Genomic DNA, 21,286 nt, shown 5'->3' with positions numbered 1-21,286 from the left:
TGTTGCTGCAAACAAAACTTTCAACGTACCATACGTTTATGATATCTTATAAATGTTCATAGTAAAAGCTGTCTGAAATTTTGAGCGTTTTTAACTCTTAGATTCATCGTCTATTAGGTGTCAGATGATCAAATAGAAAAACATAGAAAGGCATCAGCAGATTTGCACAAAGCTGGTCAAAGTTTTAGCTACAAATAAAGGTGTAGGTACACTATCTAAACGACATTTTGGGGCTAAATAAAAATAAACTCGGTAATAAATCTAAATGATGGCTTTAAACGTCGTACCGATGTTATCTGCGTGGCGGTGGAGTCTCGGAGGGCGGGGGAGGGGCGGCGGAGTCCTGCGCATGCCCGCGTGGAGTAAACACGGCGTGCAGCAGTAGTAACGCGGTGCCCCACGCGGCTAGGCCTTCGCCCCCGCGGCGACTCCGCGACGACCACGCAACGTGACATCCGAGCTATGTAATCGCTTGCCCGTTTAAGTTTATTTCAGAGTCAGATTACTGAAGTGATTTTTACGGTAAGGACTCGTATTGTATTGTAGAATTTATTATATTTCTTATTTTTCTTTGGGTTGAAGTTAGTGACCAGCATGTTCATATTGCCGAGGCGTGTCTGTATGTTTATTACGTATTGTTTACAATATCTTTGAACTCGGACCATTTGCATGTTTTCAGGTCGTAGATTTTTTGCGTACTTCATTCAAGAAATTGCGTGAAAAAGCTTTGTTTCCTTTTTGTTCATACTAACTCTATCTTTGTGTACAATTTTCCATACTAGTTATATTTTAATGTTTCTAAAACCTTGTCTGCCCTCACTGTAAGCATTAGCATAGTTGTTACATTACATTAAATACTTTTTTTTATTTCCACTCTATTGTTTTTTTTTTATTTTAGTAATTAAGTATGTTTCTCTATTTACTCAATTATTTTATGAGGACAAAATATCAGTATAAATATTAGAAAGTTATTCAGCTTACAATATGGTTGATTGTGTAAAAAAGTGACACGTAAAGTTATTTGTTCTATCTATTGGTATATGTGAACGATGTATCTTCATGGTCACAAAGTTGGATAAATTAAATCATAATTATTTTTTCAATACTTAGTGGAGTACGCCCATCCCCTACAACACCATGGGGGTGTCAACGTCCTGGTTTCAACTCTGTTATTAAGAGAAAAGATTTGATTGTTTGTTTTTTTTTCATTGAATAGGCTTCGAAACTACAGAACCGATTTGAAAAATTCTATCATTGTTGGTGTGTTACACTGTGACCGGATGATATAACATATATATTATACATTACGAGATTTTTTTTATATCTGCCCTGATGAAGACGTGGAAACTACTAGTTAGTATAATAAGACGGATAGTGTTATGCTTTAGACTAGATTAAGACTTTCAGGATGCCTAAGTGAAGTACTGAAGCAAATCCTTCTCACGACCTTCTCGTCCAACATCTTGATGTCCGATTGCAACCGACCCCGGTTTACCTTCCACTGCTCAATAATCTCTACTGACAAAATTAAAGCATATAAAATATATTGCAATATTTGTAATTGGCTCAGAAACTGTATGTACTGTAAGTAAATGTAAATTAGCGAATAATTACGTTATCATTTCCTTTACACTTCCCATCCTCATTAACATCGGTTATATCATATTTGATATACTAAAATATGTCGACAACAAGTTTCAGAACATGTTTTTAGTAAAGAGATATTGACAGTTTCAGAACATGCGTTCTATTTCAGTCGATGCGGATTTATGAATTACATTTTTCACATGTCGACCGCACAGACGGACAGCGCGCCTATTTACATATTAATATATGGCGTTGGCGCCCCCCCCCCGCACACCCCGCACACCCCACACACCCCCAACACTCATGTGATTATCCGGCGTTTTATTTCTAGCGCGAGCCGAGAATTAAGTGCTTAATTTTCATGGTTTTTTTGCGTCGTGTCTACGAAGCTGCGCCTCGATGTATGTAGTCGAGTACAAATAAACACATTAAACATATCGTAGTTATATATAATTTATGTGAAGTTATTTTATTAAACAGTAAAACATAGTATTTAAAAATGAATTCTTTTGCAATTTCTCTGGACGTTAGAAATAAAGTGTTGTCTAAACAAAGTTGTCTTTTAACACATTTTTAATATTCCCCTGTTATATATGTTGTATAATATCAATTATAACTGTATCAATGTCAATTATATACAGTACTGGGCTTAACCTAATCTTTCGTAAGCAAAGCCTAAATCACAACCTGACCTTGACATACGAAGCAAAAAGGTCACTATTAAGGTTCCTCTATCTAGTGTATGGGCGAGGCGATTCTACGCGATAAATCTAAGAGAAGATATTTTATGCGTACACATATTATATTGCCACATCAGAAACCTCACACATTATTTAGTTCTCCTTTGAATAAATTCGATGATCTGAAGCATAACCCATCCCGACTCTCAACAGAACACTAATTTACTATCAAATATAGATGTGAATATATAACAACGCATAAAACTTGGACAATAGAAAGTTACTATATTAATGTCGACTGAGACGTCGCCCCGAATGCTTTCGCTTATCATTTTAATTCAATCAAAAACTTATTTCATACCTTAGATGAGTTTGTTTCTGCTTTGTTTACGTCGCGGGTTTCAGCTAAACTTGTAGAGAATAAGTTCCGCTCGCGTGTTATACGGACACAATAAGCCGCCCCTTCCCCTCGCCCCATCCGCCCCACGCCCCCGCCTCCGCCCCCGCAGCCGGCCACATCCGGTATTGACAGGCTGCGATGATGTCTAACAAGTTTCAGGAACGTATAATTGGGCGGCCGACACATTGTATCGATCAGAACTATGTATAAACTTTATTAATTTATGGGCAAGGCATCGTAAATGCGTAGCCATTTCTAAAGGTCCGCTTTCCCAGAAAAGCTCTGAAGAAATTTATTTTATGTTCTTCGCTTTGTAAATCTATTATTTATGATTAACTTGTAATTGACTGTGTCTTTTTGCTGTAATTTCACTGTTATGTAATGTTGGTGGGTGAGCGTTATTTGTGCTAAAGCATATCCAATCGAATTAAATGGGCGCGAACGGATTATCCGGGCGAGTGGAGTGCATGAAGACATCCGGCTCCTGGGATTATCCGGGTAGCCGGATAGCCGGATAGCCGGGCGGCCGGAGCCGGATAGCGCGGTGAGGGACGTGTAATACGGTTACAGCATGTGAATTCAATAAGCGTGCCGCTTTATTAGGACTCGTTCCGGTTCTCGTACGGTTATATGTAACGCCTACACCACAGAAAATTGTCCTTCATCTAAATAACACGTTAAACATAACGACATTTCTTATGGTAATTCAATACAATCACGCCTGTAACCCAGCGGTGTGGGCAGAGACCACGGACCTCAATTTGGTGTAGACAAACGAACCTCCGCATTCAACGAGTGACAAGTCGCATTGCCGCCTTTTTTCTTCCGGGAATTCACATATATATTAGTAATTTAATTGCTGATATGTGCAGGTTGCACCATGCTTATACATTATTGAAAAATAATGGAAAAACTATTTCAATAAAAAGTTTGTTTCTGTATGTTGTAGCAAACATAACTATTATATAGTAAGTGATTAGCTATCTTGTGGTTGACTGCAAGAGAAACGCTGTTAATTGTGGACTTTACTTCAGCCGGTCACATATTGGTGACTTGAGTCTCGGATTATAATAACAGCGGCCCGGACTGCCGCTGTTATTATAACTATACAATTGAAAAATTACATTAATTTCCTCAGTGAAATAACAAAATTACACGCTATAAATTATAATATAATAATGATTAATATTTTTAATTATGAATTATTTGTAATTCAAAATATTATAATACTTTAATTGAAAATTAATAATTGTAAATGAATATACAACTAGTGATGTAGACAGTTTAATTAAAAATAAATTTTGAATATTGTAAAGTATTCGCTAAAAGGAACTTGTTAAAACCTCGTAATTAATACGACGTTGACTGTTTAATTCCTGTTCCTGTAGAAGCCTAAAGTGTTCCCGACACCTGCACATACTCGCACCTCCCCGAAACCGTGATTATGTATTGCTGTAAAGTTGACTTACCTTGTTTATTATTTTAAATTCAATAAATCTACTTATGTGATACCTTCTTAGAGAAGTGGTTCGTCTTTTACCTGTGTGATTTAGTAAATATAAAGTCGACTATGTTTAAAAAATATTAGACGAAAATTGATAAACTGATAATAAAATTAAAGTGTTCCACGAACTTGTCTTTGTGAACTTTTAAATTAGTTTGAGCAAGTGTTCAATGACACATTAAGAAACTTTTTAGACGTGAAATTAATTAGGATTATAATCCGTCTTCATGAATTTTACGCAAGTTCTGCTTCGAATCTTGCTTCATTTATATTTCAAGTTTTAGAGACGATATTTTACTTTCGTATATTTATTTTATTAATTTTATGTTAGCAATTGAATTATTTATGACAATAATTTCAAGTGATATTAGTAAGAAATAGAAATTTTAAACAGCTATTTATGCTATTTATTTGAGCTATGTAAATTACTTAAACTAAAACTTAGTTCGAGATGCAGTCAAGTGAAGTGAACTGTGAGATAAGACGGAGCTGGTCGATGTGCTCAATCGTTCGTCACATGGCGTCCGGACATTTCAATCTCAAGACATCCTTCTGTTGCCAGCCTCTTTGTATGCATACTTATTATTCTATTATACAATTTGGACAGCATATTTATCAGCTTTTTAGAATAAAGTATCTTACGATTTTTTTCATTACTTTTTCAAAAATAAAAATATATGACAGCTTGCACAGATGAGTGAAGGTTCAATATGTGTTGGTGTCCGCTGAGCTGAGAGATCGAATTAGTGATGTGCCAGTGACCGGCACGTACATTATGTGAGGCGTGGCGATCATTTAGGTCATTATCGATACAATGGCCCTCACTGGCCGCTTTCCATTGTTTCAATTTGGTTTTATATTAGGCTCCAGACGAGTAGGCGAGTCACACGATAGAAGCACGTTATAGCACATACGTGAAGTTATATACTTTATAGAGCTGGTCACTTCATTTAAGTCCCGTTCGTAGGGGCTTGGAGCATATCCTAAGTTAGAGGTGATTTAGTCAACCACGTTGGCCCAATGCGTGTGGGTTGACTTCACGCACACCTTTAAATTTCTTCGTAGAAATTTGTAGGTTGCATGACGATGTTTTCCTTTACCGTAAGTCGGTGTATAGATTTCCTGTAATTCTCCACTTACATACCAGGAAAATTCCTGATAAAACTTGTATAACGCTCTTTGTATGCCCGAGTTTAAATTATTAATCGTAAATCGTTTTCGCAACGAAGTTAAGTAATTGGTTTGGGAAATTAATTTACCTGGAAATGACATACACATTGAATGGCACAAAAGAACAAATAGCTTCGGTCTCTTCAATGCTTTCGTGTGCACTATGTTTGAGTTAATTTATTAAAGTTTACTGGTTCAAGAACACATAGATCGATTGATCGCTTGAAATATATTTTTACAATATCAGAAATATTGATATCTTTAGCATAGTTTACTGACAATCAGTTTTATTTACTTCTTGTTTGTTAAGGCTACTAGATAAAATAAAAAAAGGGTTTTCTTGGCGTCAACCTTTATACTACTACGGCAGTACTAAGTCCTATAGTTGTTTAAGCTTTGATGGTTAATGGCAGAGAGCGTTGCATGTCTCGGGGCGAGTAAATGCAAGACTTGAAGTTGGAGCTTAACCGGGACGTGTTTTCACTTAAGTTAGCACAAAACTTCTTTCATAATTATGCACGTTATGTTTAGTTTCTTTGTCAAACAACTAACATTAATTAGGGATACTGTTAATAAATGGTTTCCAAAAAATATTTCGAATTCCTTAATCTTTCTTAGGCTTTTAAGGTATTTAATGGATCCTAGTGGTCGCGAATTGGTCAAAATTTGATCATTATTCGTAACAATTTTTTTTATTGAAAATTAATTTATATTCAATTTAATATTTTATTTTATTTTAATTTTCACCGTACTTTAACGGTGTCAAAGTACGGTGATAATTAGTAGTATTGCTGAGGAAGATATAAAGAAATCGCAGACAAAGTGGAAGATACGCTGTTTAAGTACGAAATGCTTGTGACAAGAATTAAAAAAAAAGATAATATGAAGTTAGCACTATCCACTATATAATAAGATGGTAAGGAGAAGTTGGACGCCGCGGGGCTTCGTAGGGCGTCGCTACGGTACTAGGCGGGACGCCGCGGGTCGTGAAGGCACTTTGCTTACTTCAAGTTACTGATTTGATATTATACTTTTATCTTACACTTTTATGCAGCACCGCTAAGTTTAACTTGAGACGACTTACTTCAAGTTTGTTATAAACATTTTCTGTATCATCCCTAGTTTTTATTTTCGTTTAGTTTAGATAATAAACATACTTCATACTGATATTATTAATGCGATAGTATGGATGGTTACATCAATGTTTGTTACCTAGTTCCAAAACTGCTAAACGGATCCTGAAGAAATGCTACATAAATATAGAATAGAGTTTGATATAACACATAGGCTACTTTTAATTTTTTTAATTCAATGCTGGCGAAGTCACGCAGAAGGTATATAGCTCTATTATATATTAGTGTCGTTTGTTTAGAAATAAGCCTGAAACGTTCTATTCATAAAACTCTGGACACCTGCAAGCGATGTTGTTGCGATGCAGTTTTTATCAAGTCTCTCAATAGGTCGGTCAAGGTCCGGTGCGTGTGTGGTTTGATGTTCTTTCATATTTCAGTATACATCAGGTCACAATGAATGGCAGACGATTTTTTCACTTTAGCTCCATTCTGTACCTGCATTGTGTATTTTCTAAATTTTGGCTTATGACTGACTTTTTTAATTTAAAAAATAAAACGTTTTATTTTGTTCTTTTTCTCTTTGTTCGTAAATTTATAAATAAACATTAAACTAAACTAAACTTTACGCAATTGCACGGAATTACATTTGAATCTGCGGCACATGAACTTTTGCAGTAGTCGGTTTAAATTCACAACATCCCGACGGTAAACCTCGCTATTTCGGCAACTAAATATCAACTTTGGTCAAACTATCGATAATTGAAATCGCCAGAGACGCCTTGTAGTGTACTAACTTCCGAGTTTCACTATTAATGTTTGAGAGCCACTGGCCAACGATGACGACGCTAATAGTTTGAGAGCCGCTCAGAGTTTGTGTTCGTTATGTGACATTTGACGATCTAATTTCACTTACCACTAGCGACGCTAATGTGTTAGGTTAACTGAAGTTTGAGCACTCTAAGTGCCTGTAAACTTCCCGTTTCCTGATCATCAGGAACTAAGGTTAGGAAATAGAAAATATTTTGATTATATCCGATAAACTTTACATAAAAAACTATTTGCTTAATTTTTAAAACGATAGCGCATGAAAGATTATTTCTATTTATTCCTTCAAATGAAGTATGTTTAAAATAGAAGTTGTTTTATTTTCAAAATACATGAGAAATAGAGATGTTACTATGTACTGAATGTAATTAGAATCGATAGCAACATCTGTTGTAAGCGACTCGGTGTTAATGTCGTCAATTACATCATAGGGTTGTATCGGTTTTTATCAATTACAATTAGTTTCATTTGATATTCAGAAACGCTTAATGCTCTTCAATTTATCAACGATATGTTTCCAAAAATTAATCTTAACAAAATAAGCAATAATTTTATCGTTTCTTTGTAATTTTAATAAAAAGTATATTTTAGAAATGTGACATGTATTTGAAAACATTTAATTAACATGAAACCGTATTGTATTGTATTGTATTATAACTCAGAGTAGGATTCAGTAACAGTAGTGAAAAGTTGTTAGTGTATTTTGGTGTGGATTTTACAAGTTTTAATTGAAATTCTCCGAGCTGTGGGGCAGCTTCACTGTATGTACGTACGTACGTTGTGTTGTTGTTCAGCACTCACTAAACTGAATATGACGTCTACGAACTGGGGATTATATTTGCACTTACATTTTTAACAAGCTCTTGAAATTTTAAACGTTATTTTATTTACATTACAAATAAAAGTTAAGCTTTTACGTGTCGTTTGATGTTTAATAAAATAAAGCAGAGCAAAATGAACACAGATAAGCAATATTACAGAAATTAATAAGTTTGGCGTAACCTTGACGACAGATAATTTTGGGTCCGCCTCTCTCGATCTAACTCTCTAGATGACACAATGCTTGGAGGTTTGTTCGTCGTCTGCTTCATTCGGATTCTCTTTATCAACCAAGTGGTCGTGATAGAATATGGATTTGGATTTGTTCTTCAATTGTCGTTTTTTAAATGATGATGATGTTTGAAAATGATCAATTATGTTGGATCAAAGCTTTGGCTATTGCATTTCAATCATGTCTTGGAACACATTTAGATCGTACTTTGATATGACGTGAAGGGCAACGGTCGCCGCTGAAGATCGACTTATCGTCTGTATCGATTTCTTGCGTTGTAATCATTTGATTTTCTTTATTTTTCATGTCCGTAGGAATAACTGTTGTTGAAATTTGATTTACATTATAATTATAGTTATACAGGTAATTATTAAACAGTAACAATGCCTTGAGGTCGTTCTGTCTTTGTCTCCATCTTCCAGTTGTATCCATCTCTGTTGTTCGGTGGGTTTTTCTTTTCTCTTGTTGAGGCAGTGGATTAGTTTCATGTCCATAGTTATAAACATTTGCGTTGTAATTATATACTCCTTGTTCACTTACATCACTATTGATGTTACGTTTGCATTGTATTGGAATGATTGCTGTTGAGATCACAAATAAATATATGAAATACATATTGACATGATAGCGCGCCGCTCCCTACTCAAATGAATATTGAATTTATAAAGTTGTTTCTAATAGGTTATTAAATATTCATTATAATTAGCTCGTTAATGAATCAAAGATATACTAAATAATTGTTTTTTAATGACTCAAATGGTACAATTGAATGTCCGAGAGACGAATATAATAAAATATATTTTGCTTTCGGACCAATTTATGTTAAAAATAGGTAAAGGGATCAATATTCTAACTTATAAATGCGAATGTTTCGATGGATGTTATAAGGTGTGTGGTGTCTCCAGAACGGCTGCGTGAATCTACCTGAAATTAAGCCTAGTAAAACATAGGCTACCAATTATTTTTATTATAATTCCGCGCAGACGGAGTCGCGGGCGACAGTTAGTATTCCTGTTTGGTCAGAATGAGAGTGAGATTCAATGTTGTGATGTGTGCTTGTTGCAGATGCGGGGCGCAGGCGCGTGACGACGGACGGGCTGCTGAGCGCGCTGGCCCGCCTGCGCCGCCCCCCGCACCCGCCGCACCCCGCAGCGCACCCCTCCCGCCCCGTGAGTACACGCACCGAACACATATACGTTGCGGGTCGTAGGCGCATCCGACAACTTGCTCTTTTGGTTAAATAAAAGATTTAAAAATTAAATTATTCGTTATGGTCAAACCTGAGAATATTATTTATCTAACATCTGTATGGTTTCACGCTGTTTATTGTAAAACAATTAAGTGAACAAGTTTAATTTCGGGCGATAGAAAGCGGCGTACAAGTTCAAAATGTAATTTGGCACGGGCCTTGAGGTGTAGTGCCAGGAGCGGCCGGCTTCAATGCCACATGGTACTCCCCCCCCGCTTTGTTATCAGTACAGTGTAAATTCGCTGTTAATGTTCGTAATATGAGCACCAGTAATGATCACAGCAGGGCGTCTGCGTGCTCAGGAGATACATCTCCTGAGCACGCAGACGCGTTATCGACATACATGTCGATAACTTAGTACCTCATGTTTATTGTATTAAAGCTGGTCTTAACTTTTATTGTATTTTTATTTAAACGAAATATATATCCTTACTAGCTATCGCCCGCGACTCCGTCCTCTGGGAATAAAAACAAAAACCTTATTACTAGCCTTTGTGATCTTCCATACTACGTTCTACATTTATGCCAAATATCATTCTATTGAGCCGTTCCGGAGATACCTTTAAACAAACATTCATCCATCCATCGAAATATTTGCATTTGAATTGGTAATAATATTACAGAAAGAAATAACTATTTTTGATAGATTTCGACGAAATGTTAACAAAGAAATAGATTGAATTGTTTATTACTCGCAAACAAGTCTGTGTCGCAGATGTTTTTAATATATTGCAACGAATCTCAAGTACTACGTATTATTTTACTTACTCGATTTGTTTTACAAAACATTTATTTAAAAAATGCTGGTGATCATCTTCAATACATTGGCAAGCTCTCAACCTATCGGTGGGGGGTGTAAAGGGCCTTAGCCCACTCAACCCCCACCCTTTCTCAATCTGTAGATGAGTAAATTCACAAGCAATTGAGTAGGTACGCATTGAGACGTTGCGATCATTGATTTATCCTTCAGCTCAATGCGAGACTCAATCAAATTAATTTTACATTTCATTCGCCTCAAAAGTGTTATATAATATACCACGGAGAGAGTTAACTTTTTTATTTGAACATATATATATATATATATATATATGTGTGTTAGAATATTATCAAGTGTACACGATATGTACGCAAATTAAAACTCGAGTCACACAACAGCTCTTGAATGTCGCTGACATGTTAAAAATCTGATATAATGGTCACTCCACGGCCTCGTGCGTTCACAATTTTTTTGTGTGAAAAACTGATACATTTTTTTTTGTTAACTAGAGAGTAATTTACTGAAATATAGAGTAAAAAACTTTGTATAACGTATTGCTACTATCCCAGATTTAAATCAATGAGGGAGATAACAAATATTTTTTTAAATGTTTCGGCTGTGAAAATGCACTTAAGTGGTGTAGTGGTAAAGTGGATAAGTTTTAACGAAAACGCACATTCTATATTTGTACAGAGACAATTGAAATGACTCTATTCCATATGTGACATCCCCTGTGTGTCAATGTTTCAACAATAAATAAGCTAATGAACACAAGTTTAAGTTTTTATCTGTTTTACTGCGTAGATAATATTTCAAACGTGTTTGTAAAGTTAGCTTTGTATATATATTTATTATAAACTAGCCGAGTGCGGGGTATTGTTGGACGGTGCGGGGGTGCGGGGTTGCGGGGGTGCGGGGGTTGCAAATATTTCAGTAAATGCTGCACGCGGTCGTTGCTGGTGTTCACACAAAGCGCGCGGGGAATTTTCGCGCTTGGATTTTATACTTTTTCACTCGGCTCTCCTGCCCATGCCGTACTTTGTTAACGATAGTTTTTTTTGACTGTTTTGCTGTATTTAAATTTTGCTATTTTATTTCCTTTTTTATTTTATAGCTAAATGCCAACGAAAAATGTAATTACTACTTTAATAATTTTGTAAATTTACTAAATGTATATAAAGCAGCGGATTCAAGGAAACAAACAATGTAATAATGAATTTTATCCGGGGTTCTTCTCACCTACAATGTCTCAATTTCTGTTCTATTGTTATTGAAACAAAACGCGTTGTAATTAGTAAATAACCGGCAAAGGACTTAAAATCTCCAAATTTATAGCATTGGGGAAACTCGAGCGGTAAAATGAAATTAATTTCCCCGACAACGTAAATACTCTCAGACAATTTTAATCATTTTGAGGAAAGTTTTATTGCTTCATAATAATTTAACGATGAAGGGGGTTCACGTTTAGAATTGTTTCAATAATGATTACCAATAATTTAAGATTTTAGGTGATTTTTAAAGCGTGCAATTTAAATTTAAAGTTTGTTGAATCATTCATAGAAATCTATGATGTAAAATAGAGCTAGTTTTCTAGTTTTTATTCACATCTATTTTGCATATTTTATCTTAAATTTTACTAAATGAAAGAAAACATTTTCTATAAGATATAAAATTCTTTGTAAAAGTTGTATTGTATTTTGTACATTGAACACAAAAGCCCCACCGCCGCCGCCACCGCCGCCGCCGCCGCTCACCTTCATCTTTCAGAAACTAACCGACAGCCGAATACCTGACGTCTAATAATAAAAGTTATTACTCCGTCGCTGTAACTTTTCGTCTTGTTTAATATGAATTTGTCATTTTATTCCCACTATTCTTAGAGATGTGATGGAAATAGAAAATGTTTACAGATGACTTGTTTACGTCTTTGTCAGATATCGCGAGCTGTTGAATAAAGTTTTATTTTTGTTAACTTTCAGAGACATTTTGAAAATGTTTTCTCTAGACACAGTATTTTTCTAAAGTCCCCGAAACATTAAAAGTGTTACCATATTGTAAAGTGTCTCTTACCTGTATAGTTTGTCTGATAAATGAGTGTAAACGATGGCCATCTCCTTTCCAGTATCCACTTTTACTAGCCGCAGTTTCCAGCTTATTATGTTTGTGTTGATGTTTAACGTTAGTGACATAACATCAAGTAACTCTGCCTACCTCATTTTGTTGCTAGACATATAAAAAAGAGTCACGATTGTAGAATTGTCTAAAAAAACAGTTTTGTCCTAAATAGAAGTATTAGTTAAATATATCTTCTTCAACTTTTTTCATTTATTATTTGTTATTGAAGTCCTATATTCAATTCAATTAACATTTTTACAGTTGGAAAGTTTTGTAAAGAATTCTGTTTGGAATATATTTATTTATACGCAATTCTTTGTTTATTAAAGAAAGTATGCCTTCAAAAAATGTAAAGACAATTCTTTAGTACTTCAACGTCTTATTGTATTGGAATTTTGATGGAAAACTGGTAAAATGCGAAATTGGTATTAAACTGTTTCAAGTACTAAATGTGTAATCACTGCTTACCCTTCTAGGTTAGATTAGAGTTATGTTATTGTTAACACGACGTTTTTATAAGCGAGCAGTCAGTGGTGTGCGTTCAGCAATGTTCTTGTACAATTCCGCTAGAGGGTGGTAGCGGGGGGGGAGGGGGCGTACAACTTCCGCCGTGTGGTGAGATTTAACACCGCGACAGTGAGAGCCGACCTTAATCTGAATGCTTTATACAGAGGTGTGAATACATTTTAATTTGAAAATATTATTCGTTGAAATGTGTATGTATATCTTAAATATCTATCATATTTTATTGCTGATGATAGAGTTACAATTATCATTGAGTTATTGTCAAAACACAATTTACATATCATCTTTAACAATCCCTTTGTTAAAAATAGAGATAAATATATTATTGTACAGGACGTTCGGACACAGTAAATCACCGGGACAGTCGTAGGCTACACGATAACTTACTTGGTGTGGATCGGTGGAAAAAAAGCCACCTCTGACTGTCGTCGTTCCAATTTAATCACGTGGATATAATGTTAAAATGGAATAAAATAAACTAATACAACAATGTGAGCTAATTTTTTTAATAAATATATACATAACAGCAGTTACGTGACTTGACGGAGCGGAATATTACAATGTTCCACTTTGCATGAACTAAACTGTGGAAACAAGGCGGTCGTTAATCATTATGAAAGTGTTAAGAAAGAAATATTTAACACCCATGTGTATAGTAAGTACTTAATTGAGTTCAAAGTAAGTAAATTAGATAAGGAGTGATTCCTTATCTAATTTAATGGCTGGACTTAGACATAAGAAGGAAGTTATAGGAAAAAAAAGGGTCTTGACAGACAGACGGACGGACAACAAAGTGATCTTATAAGGGTTCCGTTTTTTTTCCTATGAGGTACAGAACCCTAAAAAATAATTAACTGAAACTTTTATTATCATAATAGCTGCCGCCCGCGATTACCTCCGTAGGAAAATAAAAATAACTTAGTAAGTGGTTCATTCTTCCAGACTATGTTGTACATCTGTGCTAAATTACATCGAGATCAGTTTAGCCGTTCCGGTGATACAAACATCGGTCTATCCACATAAACATTCGCATTTATAATACGAATAAGAAGTAAAACAAGAAGTAAGATTTTCGAACTTTAGAAGATAAATCATAATTAAATAAATAAAAAAGCGTGTTAAAATGACATGTGCATTTTGTAACTATTCAGTGGTTCTGTAAAACGTGGTTAACTAGAAGCGGCAGTTTTCAAATTGCTTTGATTCAGTTCGTGTAATTAAGATTTAGGTTAAGCAGATTGTAAATTGGGTTACCTTTAATTGCATTAAAATTTATAATTTTTGTTACTAACTGGGAAATTAGAAATTAATTGTTGATTCTCTTTAAAGAGTTTGTATATTTTAAAGTATACTATAAATTTAATTTAACAAAGCACTTTTATGTATATATTTACAAAGGTTAACTATTATATTTTACGAGTTATGTTTACGTACAGCTTCGAGAGGAATATTGGAAATCCTACTATATTATATATAATTATTATGAACTAATAAATAAGAGTAAAGAGGGCTCCAAAAACTATTTTTAATTTTAATAAATCTTTAATAAATATTATTTAGTAAATAATAAACAATAAAGTTTCTAATCAAAGTAATTAATTAAGTTGTATCTGTAGGTGACCTTCTGTCCCCGGCACATGACACCAAACACAAAGGACCTACTGAATATTAACGATCATCTATCGGAGGTGTCGTGGCCCACGTTCACCCTTTACATCCCTTTGTTTGCGATACCTGTTGGGCCACGAACTAAGCGAGTTTGTTTATATATAAACAAAGGATATGCATTGTATTTGAAAATAGATGAGGTAGTTACCTAATATGGGTTAACAGAGATTACAATATTTGATATGATAACGACCCGTTTTTTTATTCTACTACTTGCATTTACTTAAAAGAACTTACGTGATCTTAATAATGTTTTTAATTCGCAATTTAGATGAATTCAAATCATTTTTTAACATTTTAACTTACTTAAATGAAATAAAAAGGAAGGTTCAAATTGTTTTTCACACATTTATTTAACAGAAGGTCTCAATTATTTCTCTGTTACGTAAAAGTGTTATTTGTTTGATGACAAAAACAGTGTGTAATTGCAGACAGAACTCGTTTCACAAACTGTTCATTAATGAACGTTCCTCGCTCACTGCCACGCCACTGTTGTCTGTCATTTTATTTATAAATAAATATTTTAGTCAATATGTTTCAGTATCAACTTAAATAACTTTCACATGGGAATTTGACGTAAATCGTTGTTTCTATTTTTAATACTGTCATTATAATTTGAATATACAAATTAATTTAATAACTGGGAATAAAAGTAACCGTAGACAAGTTGTAGCTAATGCTACGGTGCTACGATATCAGGTTAATATTTATTGTTTATACATATTTATGTTTAAAAGAAATAGGCAATGAAACCATTAAAAGTAAGAGCTGAAAAAATATCATCAGAATAATGTAATACCTTATTTAGTTGTATAAATGTAAAGCTCATACCCTAAAGGATTGTAACGACTACGCTAGCAACCTGAGGGCGAGCGAGCAGCCGCCATGCCTGCGCCTCTTAGCCGGTCACCACTCGCCACTCGATACAACCCTTGATAGGATTATTTGGGTCATCGGGGCGCACTCCCTGGGGGTATCAATTTTTTCCAGAGCCTCTTTGTCTCGCCGTAATGTGATTATGGAAGAGCTTTTATCGTCCCTTGCCTCTTTTAAATGTAATTTTATTTCATAATATTCAGTCTCCAGAGCCACTCTAAATGGCGTTAGATAATATTCTAGTCCTACTTTGATAAGATATTAGGGTTACTTATTGAAATATCTTTTTAAAAGATTTTTTATTAAATGTTAGTCCACGACGTTTTCCTCCGTTGTAATATCACAACTGTTTTTAAAGTTGCATCAAAGCGACTGCAGCGTAAGTATTATACAAGTGATAAAGTTATGTTCTTACATATTTGTCAATTATTTGCAATATGTACACGCGGTATCTCGCCGTGTAAACTACATCTACACAATCATTTCACTTCAACCTTGTATTCGTATGCCAAAAACATTGTAACTTGTCTTTGTTTGATACTAAGTATACAAGAATGTTACTTATACACAAACTTAGTCCTTGAATTGTATGAAAAACAAGTTGCTACAACTAATATTAATTTAACTACAGTCTGTTATTTTATTAAGAGAATTTACTTTAAGTTATTGTTAAGTTAAGTTAAATAGAGCTGAAAGTTTATTCGTTTTGCCACATTCTGTTTCGTTAGCTAAATGACCGAAACGTAAATACAAATGATATTCATCAGTAAAAACCCACTTTAAAAATAATTTATAAAAAAAATGTCAAAATAATAGCAATCATTAAACGATAAACAGTTAAACGATTAGTTTATCAGGTTCGGAAATAAAGGTAATGTGTGTACACCACGCGAACCGGCCATTTTGTAAGTTAACCAGATCAGCTGGCGCTGGCGCTGGCATTCAATACGCCAATCTGTTTGTCCGCTGATTGACTGATTTAAAAACATCGTTGCAGAAACATCAAAGAAATGTTTGATTTATGTTAAAAATTATTTTCAAATAAAACCGTTTCATTATTTGAGAACAATTGCAGCTTGGATAAGAAAAGTCAAATTTTGTTCTAATACATGTAGAAAACATTGTATCTTTGACTTTACCAATTCGGGTGAGTTTAGTTTAAAATCAACGTATTTGTTTGTTTAAAAATTGTCGTGTGTTTTGAACGTTAGTACCGAGGTTCAGAGCATAGCAAATACAAAGACTGGATCAAAGTGTGTTGTTTGTGCAATCAGCTGAGCAAACTGCGCAGTTAACGTTTACTACAAACATTTCAAGCGGAATTATTTAACAATGTGTACACAGATTGAACGAATAAACAATACAAGATATAAGCAATTATAATAAAGCTTAGAGAATAATATTTTTTAAATATATTATATCATATAAGGTCAATCAAACAGGCAAGCGGCCACCTGAATTCGCCGAGATGGCGAAGCAACAGCTGCCCATAGACTACCAAAATTGCAAATGTGTTGCGTTGCATGCATGGTAATCGACGGAGAAAGGTGCACACAGAAAGAGAAAATTTAATCATAAAAGTATCAATTTAGTTTTTTTTTATAGCTATGTACTGTATTATATAATCTGTATGTTTTGTTGCAGTCGGATGGGCGACACCAGGCTCCCAAAATCCAATCTCCGCGTCCCTCCCCCGACCCCGCCGCAGGTGAGGGGACCTTTGCTTATATTATTTAATTAACACCCCAGTTATATGTTAATTTATTAAAATCACATTCCAACTAACGGTTAGCGTTGATTACCTACTGCTTCGTGACTTTGGTTTGCATTTTAATTAAGTTGTGTACTTCACACAAATAAATACGATCTATAGAATATGGTCTATGAATTTATACAGAAGTGAAGTTTTAATAAAACTATACTAAAATAATATTATATTAAGTTTTCTAAAATTGTGCTTAATGAAAGTCAGTAATCTCTGCCTACCCCTGAGGGTTGCAGGCGTGAGTTGTGTTGTTGTTAATAATGGGATAGGTACATACATAAATATTTATCCAATTCCAACTTAATAAAGCAAATATACCGAGTTACTGATGATATTCTACATTATAACACAGGTACTAGTTACATATCTATTGATTAGTTACACAACGCGTGGATTGATTATATCGAAAAGTATTTAAAAATAATTTCCCTGTCCTTGTTACGTTTAATATCAATATAAGTTGTTCATGAATGTTGTATATGAATCAACTATTCAGATATTACTTTCAATCAATCAAGGACATATTTTTCTCTCTCACTCTTTATTCAATATTCTCCTGTCTTTCATTCCCGAGACTTTAAAGCATGTCTTATTCCAATGCTCAAGTGTTTATAACAAATGTTGTATGTTGTGCAGGTGCGGACGGCAGCATGACGGTGGCGCGCGGCGAAGGCTCCCCGGAGCGGCTGGGCGGTGCGCTGCGAAGGCTGCACTATAGAGCCACACGGCGTGCGCACTCCGCCGCCGCCGCCGCTGCAAGGCACCATGCCAACACACCCTCCAAGGTCAGTGTCCAGTGTTTCTCCTAAGGAACACAAAACATGAGTGATATTAGCCTTCTCGGAGAAGTGTAGTCAACGTTTAGGGAATACGAGTCTATATTATGTTTTTAAATCGCAATTTATCTTTTCTTTATTTGAATTCTGTAACCAACTATGCATTCTGAGATAATTGCAGGCAAAACATACTCATAAAAGGACAACGCAAAGTTTCACTGACATAGCTTAAAAAATATTATCTAGTATATTTTTAACTTAAATAAAAAACAATTTACGATGTATGTTTATTTTTAATTTCCCGAATATAAAGCCATACAGCGGGCACTCAAACTTAAGCCATCAAAAACACTCCGCCCAAATGAGTGCTTGTTCGGGAATTACGTTAATTGCTTCACCACGCACTCGAGTTGTCGGTGCCATCAATTAACTCCTTCCAAATACATACTATGTTCTCACTAATTATTCTACCCATTTGAATACTTTTAATAGCCAAATTACTGGATTAAACCTTATGTCGTAGTGAATAAAGATTTTTTTACAATGTTACAATTTATCCTTTAGCTAGGCTTGATACTGTTTTACTTTATCATAATTTTATTGATAAGAATAGCCTCGAGTGTTAAGGTGAAACTCAACCAGAATGTACAGTCAACATTTTATTAAAAGTCGTTATCTAGTGCGTTGTATGTGTCAAAACAATACATTGCTCCTGGTAATAAAACGCTATCACTCTTACCCCACCCTTATACACGTAAAAGTATTTTATACAGCTCGTTAAAAGCTGGTTACGTCAACTTATAACACCGATATCGCTTTTATAAAATGTTTTATATTCTCACTACATTATATTTTATGAATATGTTACATTTTCTTATCACAAATCTGAGTACAGAATTACAAATAATAATAAACAAACAGTATAAAATCCGACACGAAACTAATTGAATAATACGACGACTTCTGTCCGGCCTATCGACACGCTATTTTCAGTCTAATCACCTTTGTTTTATGATTTATTTTAGTTAACGCCTAGTTTTTTGACGCTTATGGAATTATAGGATAAAATTAATTTATTAGGTGTAGTATTATTCGTACGTTGTAACGGAACGTAAAGTCCGACTCGAAGGACCAAGTTTGAAATTAATGAAATGGACCTGCCTTTTTTATGCATTGGAAAGATAGAAATTATTTTACAGGGAGATGGAGAAACCTTGATTCCCTATAGGTTTTAATGTTAGTCGTTTGAAAAGAAAGGGAGGAATGTAGAAAATTAAAAGTTTTGCCTTAAAATTGAGAAAAAATGTATTATGATCAAGTTATTTTTTTTAATTGTACAAAAATTGCCTACAAAATTAGCTTATGTGTGGTACTTGCTTACTTTTTATCTTTCAGTTCTAAATAAACTTACCCGCTTCCCCTGTCGTCGTAGCCGCACTCTATAGTATCCCAGTGTTCCAGTTTACAATATCTTACAAAAACTAAAGTTTCCTTTTCACATTGTGTCACATGAAATATTTCTTCTGTATGTAAACGCATGTGTATACAAATGAAAATATTTTAATGAAAACATTCAAGTCAGAACTGTTTTACTATCAACTGAAATATTTAACAGAAAAAGTTTTTATTTATTATATAAAAAATTGGACGTGTTAGATTAATTAATTTGTTCAACGTAAGCGTTAGTTCGTCTCTAGAACATTTTAGCTTTGAAGCTATGTTATATAACTTCACAATGTCATGGAATCGGAAAGGTTTTTACGAATTTTTGTATATTTGTTTTAGTTTAATAAATAAGTTTTTAATTTCTATTTTGCTTTTTATTTTAAGAATAACTATTGGCCATATCAGTGTCCTTGGACAATTGACGGTATCTACGTAGCACGTACTCGGAATTTGTTTTCCGAATTTCGTAACATGTTCGAAAATGGGTCGAGTACTTGATTCCGTTATATTGTAAGAGCGGAGAGGGCAGAGAGAGCGCGTACAGCCGGCACTCCTGTTTGCAGTACCTCTGCCACTCGTAGCCGCCTGCTGTTGTACGCCATTTATATTCACAACGTCACTTCTGAGCACCTCTCGAAATCTTAAAGGACTTCATCAATTTATGATTTTGGATTTCTTACAACTTTGTTTTTAAGTGAATCTAAACCAAATGCTAGTCAGTTGCTAATATATATGGTACACAAGTAAAATATAATCTACATTTATTAATAAAATTGAATTGTCTGTATCTGAAAAAAGTGTACGAAACACATGATGAATTTGCGTTGCTAATAAAGAAAACTGATAACGTCTGTGTGTCCGCAAGTTTGCATTTGTTCCCGATACTTAATCTCTGAAACATCGTGGCCGATTTTGAGGGAACGTTGACAGGAATGACGATATGTTTGATAAAGTGATTTAGGTCTCTTGGTGAGTTTGATTTTGAGAAATCAACGATAAGTGCGGTAGAACTGAATCCACGTCGATTCTCAACTATAAGTTCATTTTAACTGTACTTATAATATTATATATACTTTCTTATGTATTCATGTAAATAGTAAACTAGAACCCAGTAAAGGTGTAATTTAACGCCTCGTTTGTTAGAATCAGTGACGCGCGCGTGTCTCACTCATTTAATTAAAATATTTCTCGGAACTTTCTACCTTCTCGACTCAAATGGAAATTACACTCACTTTCTCGGTACAAATAAATAAACATATGAAATGTGCGATATAAATTTACTTTGTTATAAAATAGACTGTATTTCCTGTTCAGTTAATTGTTTTTTTTCCAGTTGATGTTCTTAGAATTTGTGCATAATAGTTATGGACAGTAAACGTTCTATGTTACAGCTTTATTATTTCACTATTTAAACACAGGTTGTAAGCCAAACCTATATTTGCTTCGATAAAATCGCTTAAAAACTGTTAACAAAGAGAAATCCGGCACGAAGGACCATAATTATAGTTCGTGTCAATTGCTCTTTTATATGCTATAATTTCACAAATGGTCTTTGTAGGTCACTATATTAACATATTATAACCAATAGGTAAATTATATGATATTCAAAATAACAAATAGAAAACTGATAAATATATAATATGTTTTCTTAATTTTTCTTTATTTAGATACGAGTACTAGCAAAAGATTGCAATGAAAGTTGTTACAGTAACAATGTAGCAAACAGAAAACATGTAGTATTCAATCATACATGTTTCAATTACAAATTTATAGTTTTCTTTACTCATATTATGAATGTTGTTGGGAGGTGGGGTTGGGG

General features: G+C 34.3%; 1 protein-coding gene across 3 annotated transcripts in view; it reads left to right on the top strand.

Moving 5' to 3' along the window:
• The first annotated feature begins 396 nt into the window (after positions 1-396).
• Positions 397-21,286, top strand: part of LOC106116315 (uncharacterized) — a 67,597-nt gene continuing 46,707 nt past the window's right edge. For 2 of the 3 annotated variants that reach the window (XM_013310099.1, XM_013310097.1), the window contains exons 1-3: positions 16,445-16,627; positions 17,125-17,188; positions 17,882-18,030. In XM_013310099.1, coding sequence (XP_013165553.1) covers positions 17,896-18,030 — 135 coding nt within the window. In that variant the 5' untranslated portion in view covers positions 16,445-16,627; positions 17,125-17,188; positions 17,882-17,895. Of the gene's footprint in view, positions 523-9,355; positions 9,460-16,444; positions 16,628-17,124; positions 17,189-17,881; positions 18,031-21,286 lie in introns of those variants that run through there. The other variant, XM_013310098.1, reaches the window with a different exon arrangement.

This window comes from Papilio xuthus, unplaced genomic scaffold (assembly GCF_000836235.2).
Source record: "Papilio xuthus unplaced genomic scaffold, Pxut_1.1 DF827756.1, whole genome shotgun sequence".
NCBI lineage: Eukaryota > Metazoa > Arthropoda > Insecta > Lepidoptera > Papilionidae > Papilio > Papilio xuthus.
This window is presented reverse-complemented; position numbering and strand designations above follow the sequence as displayed.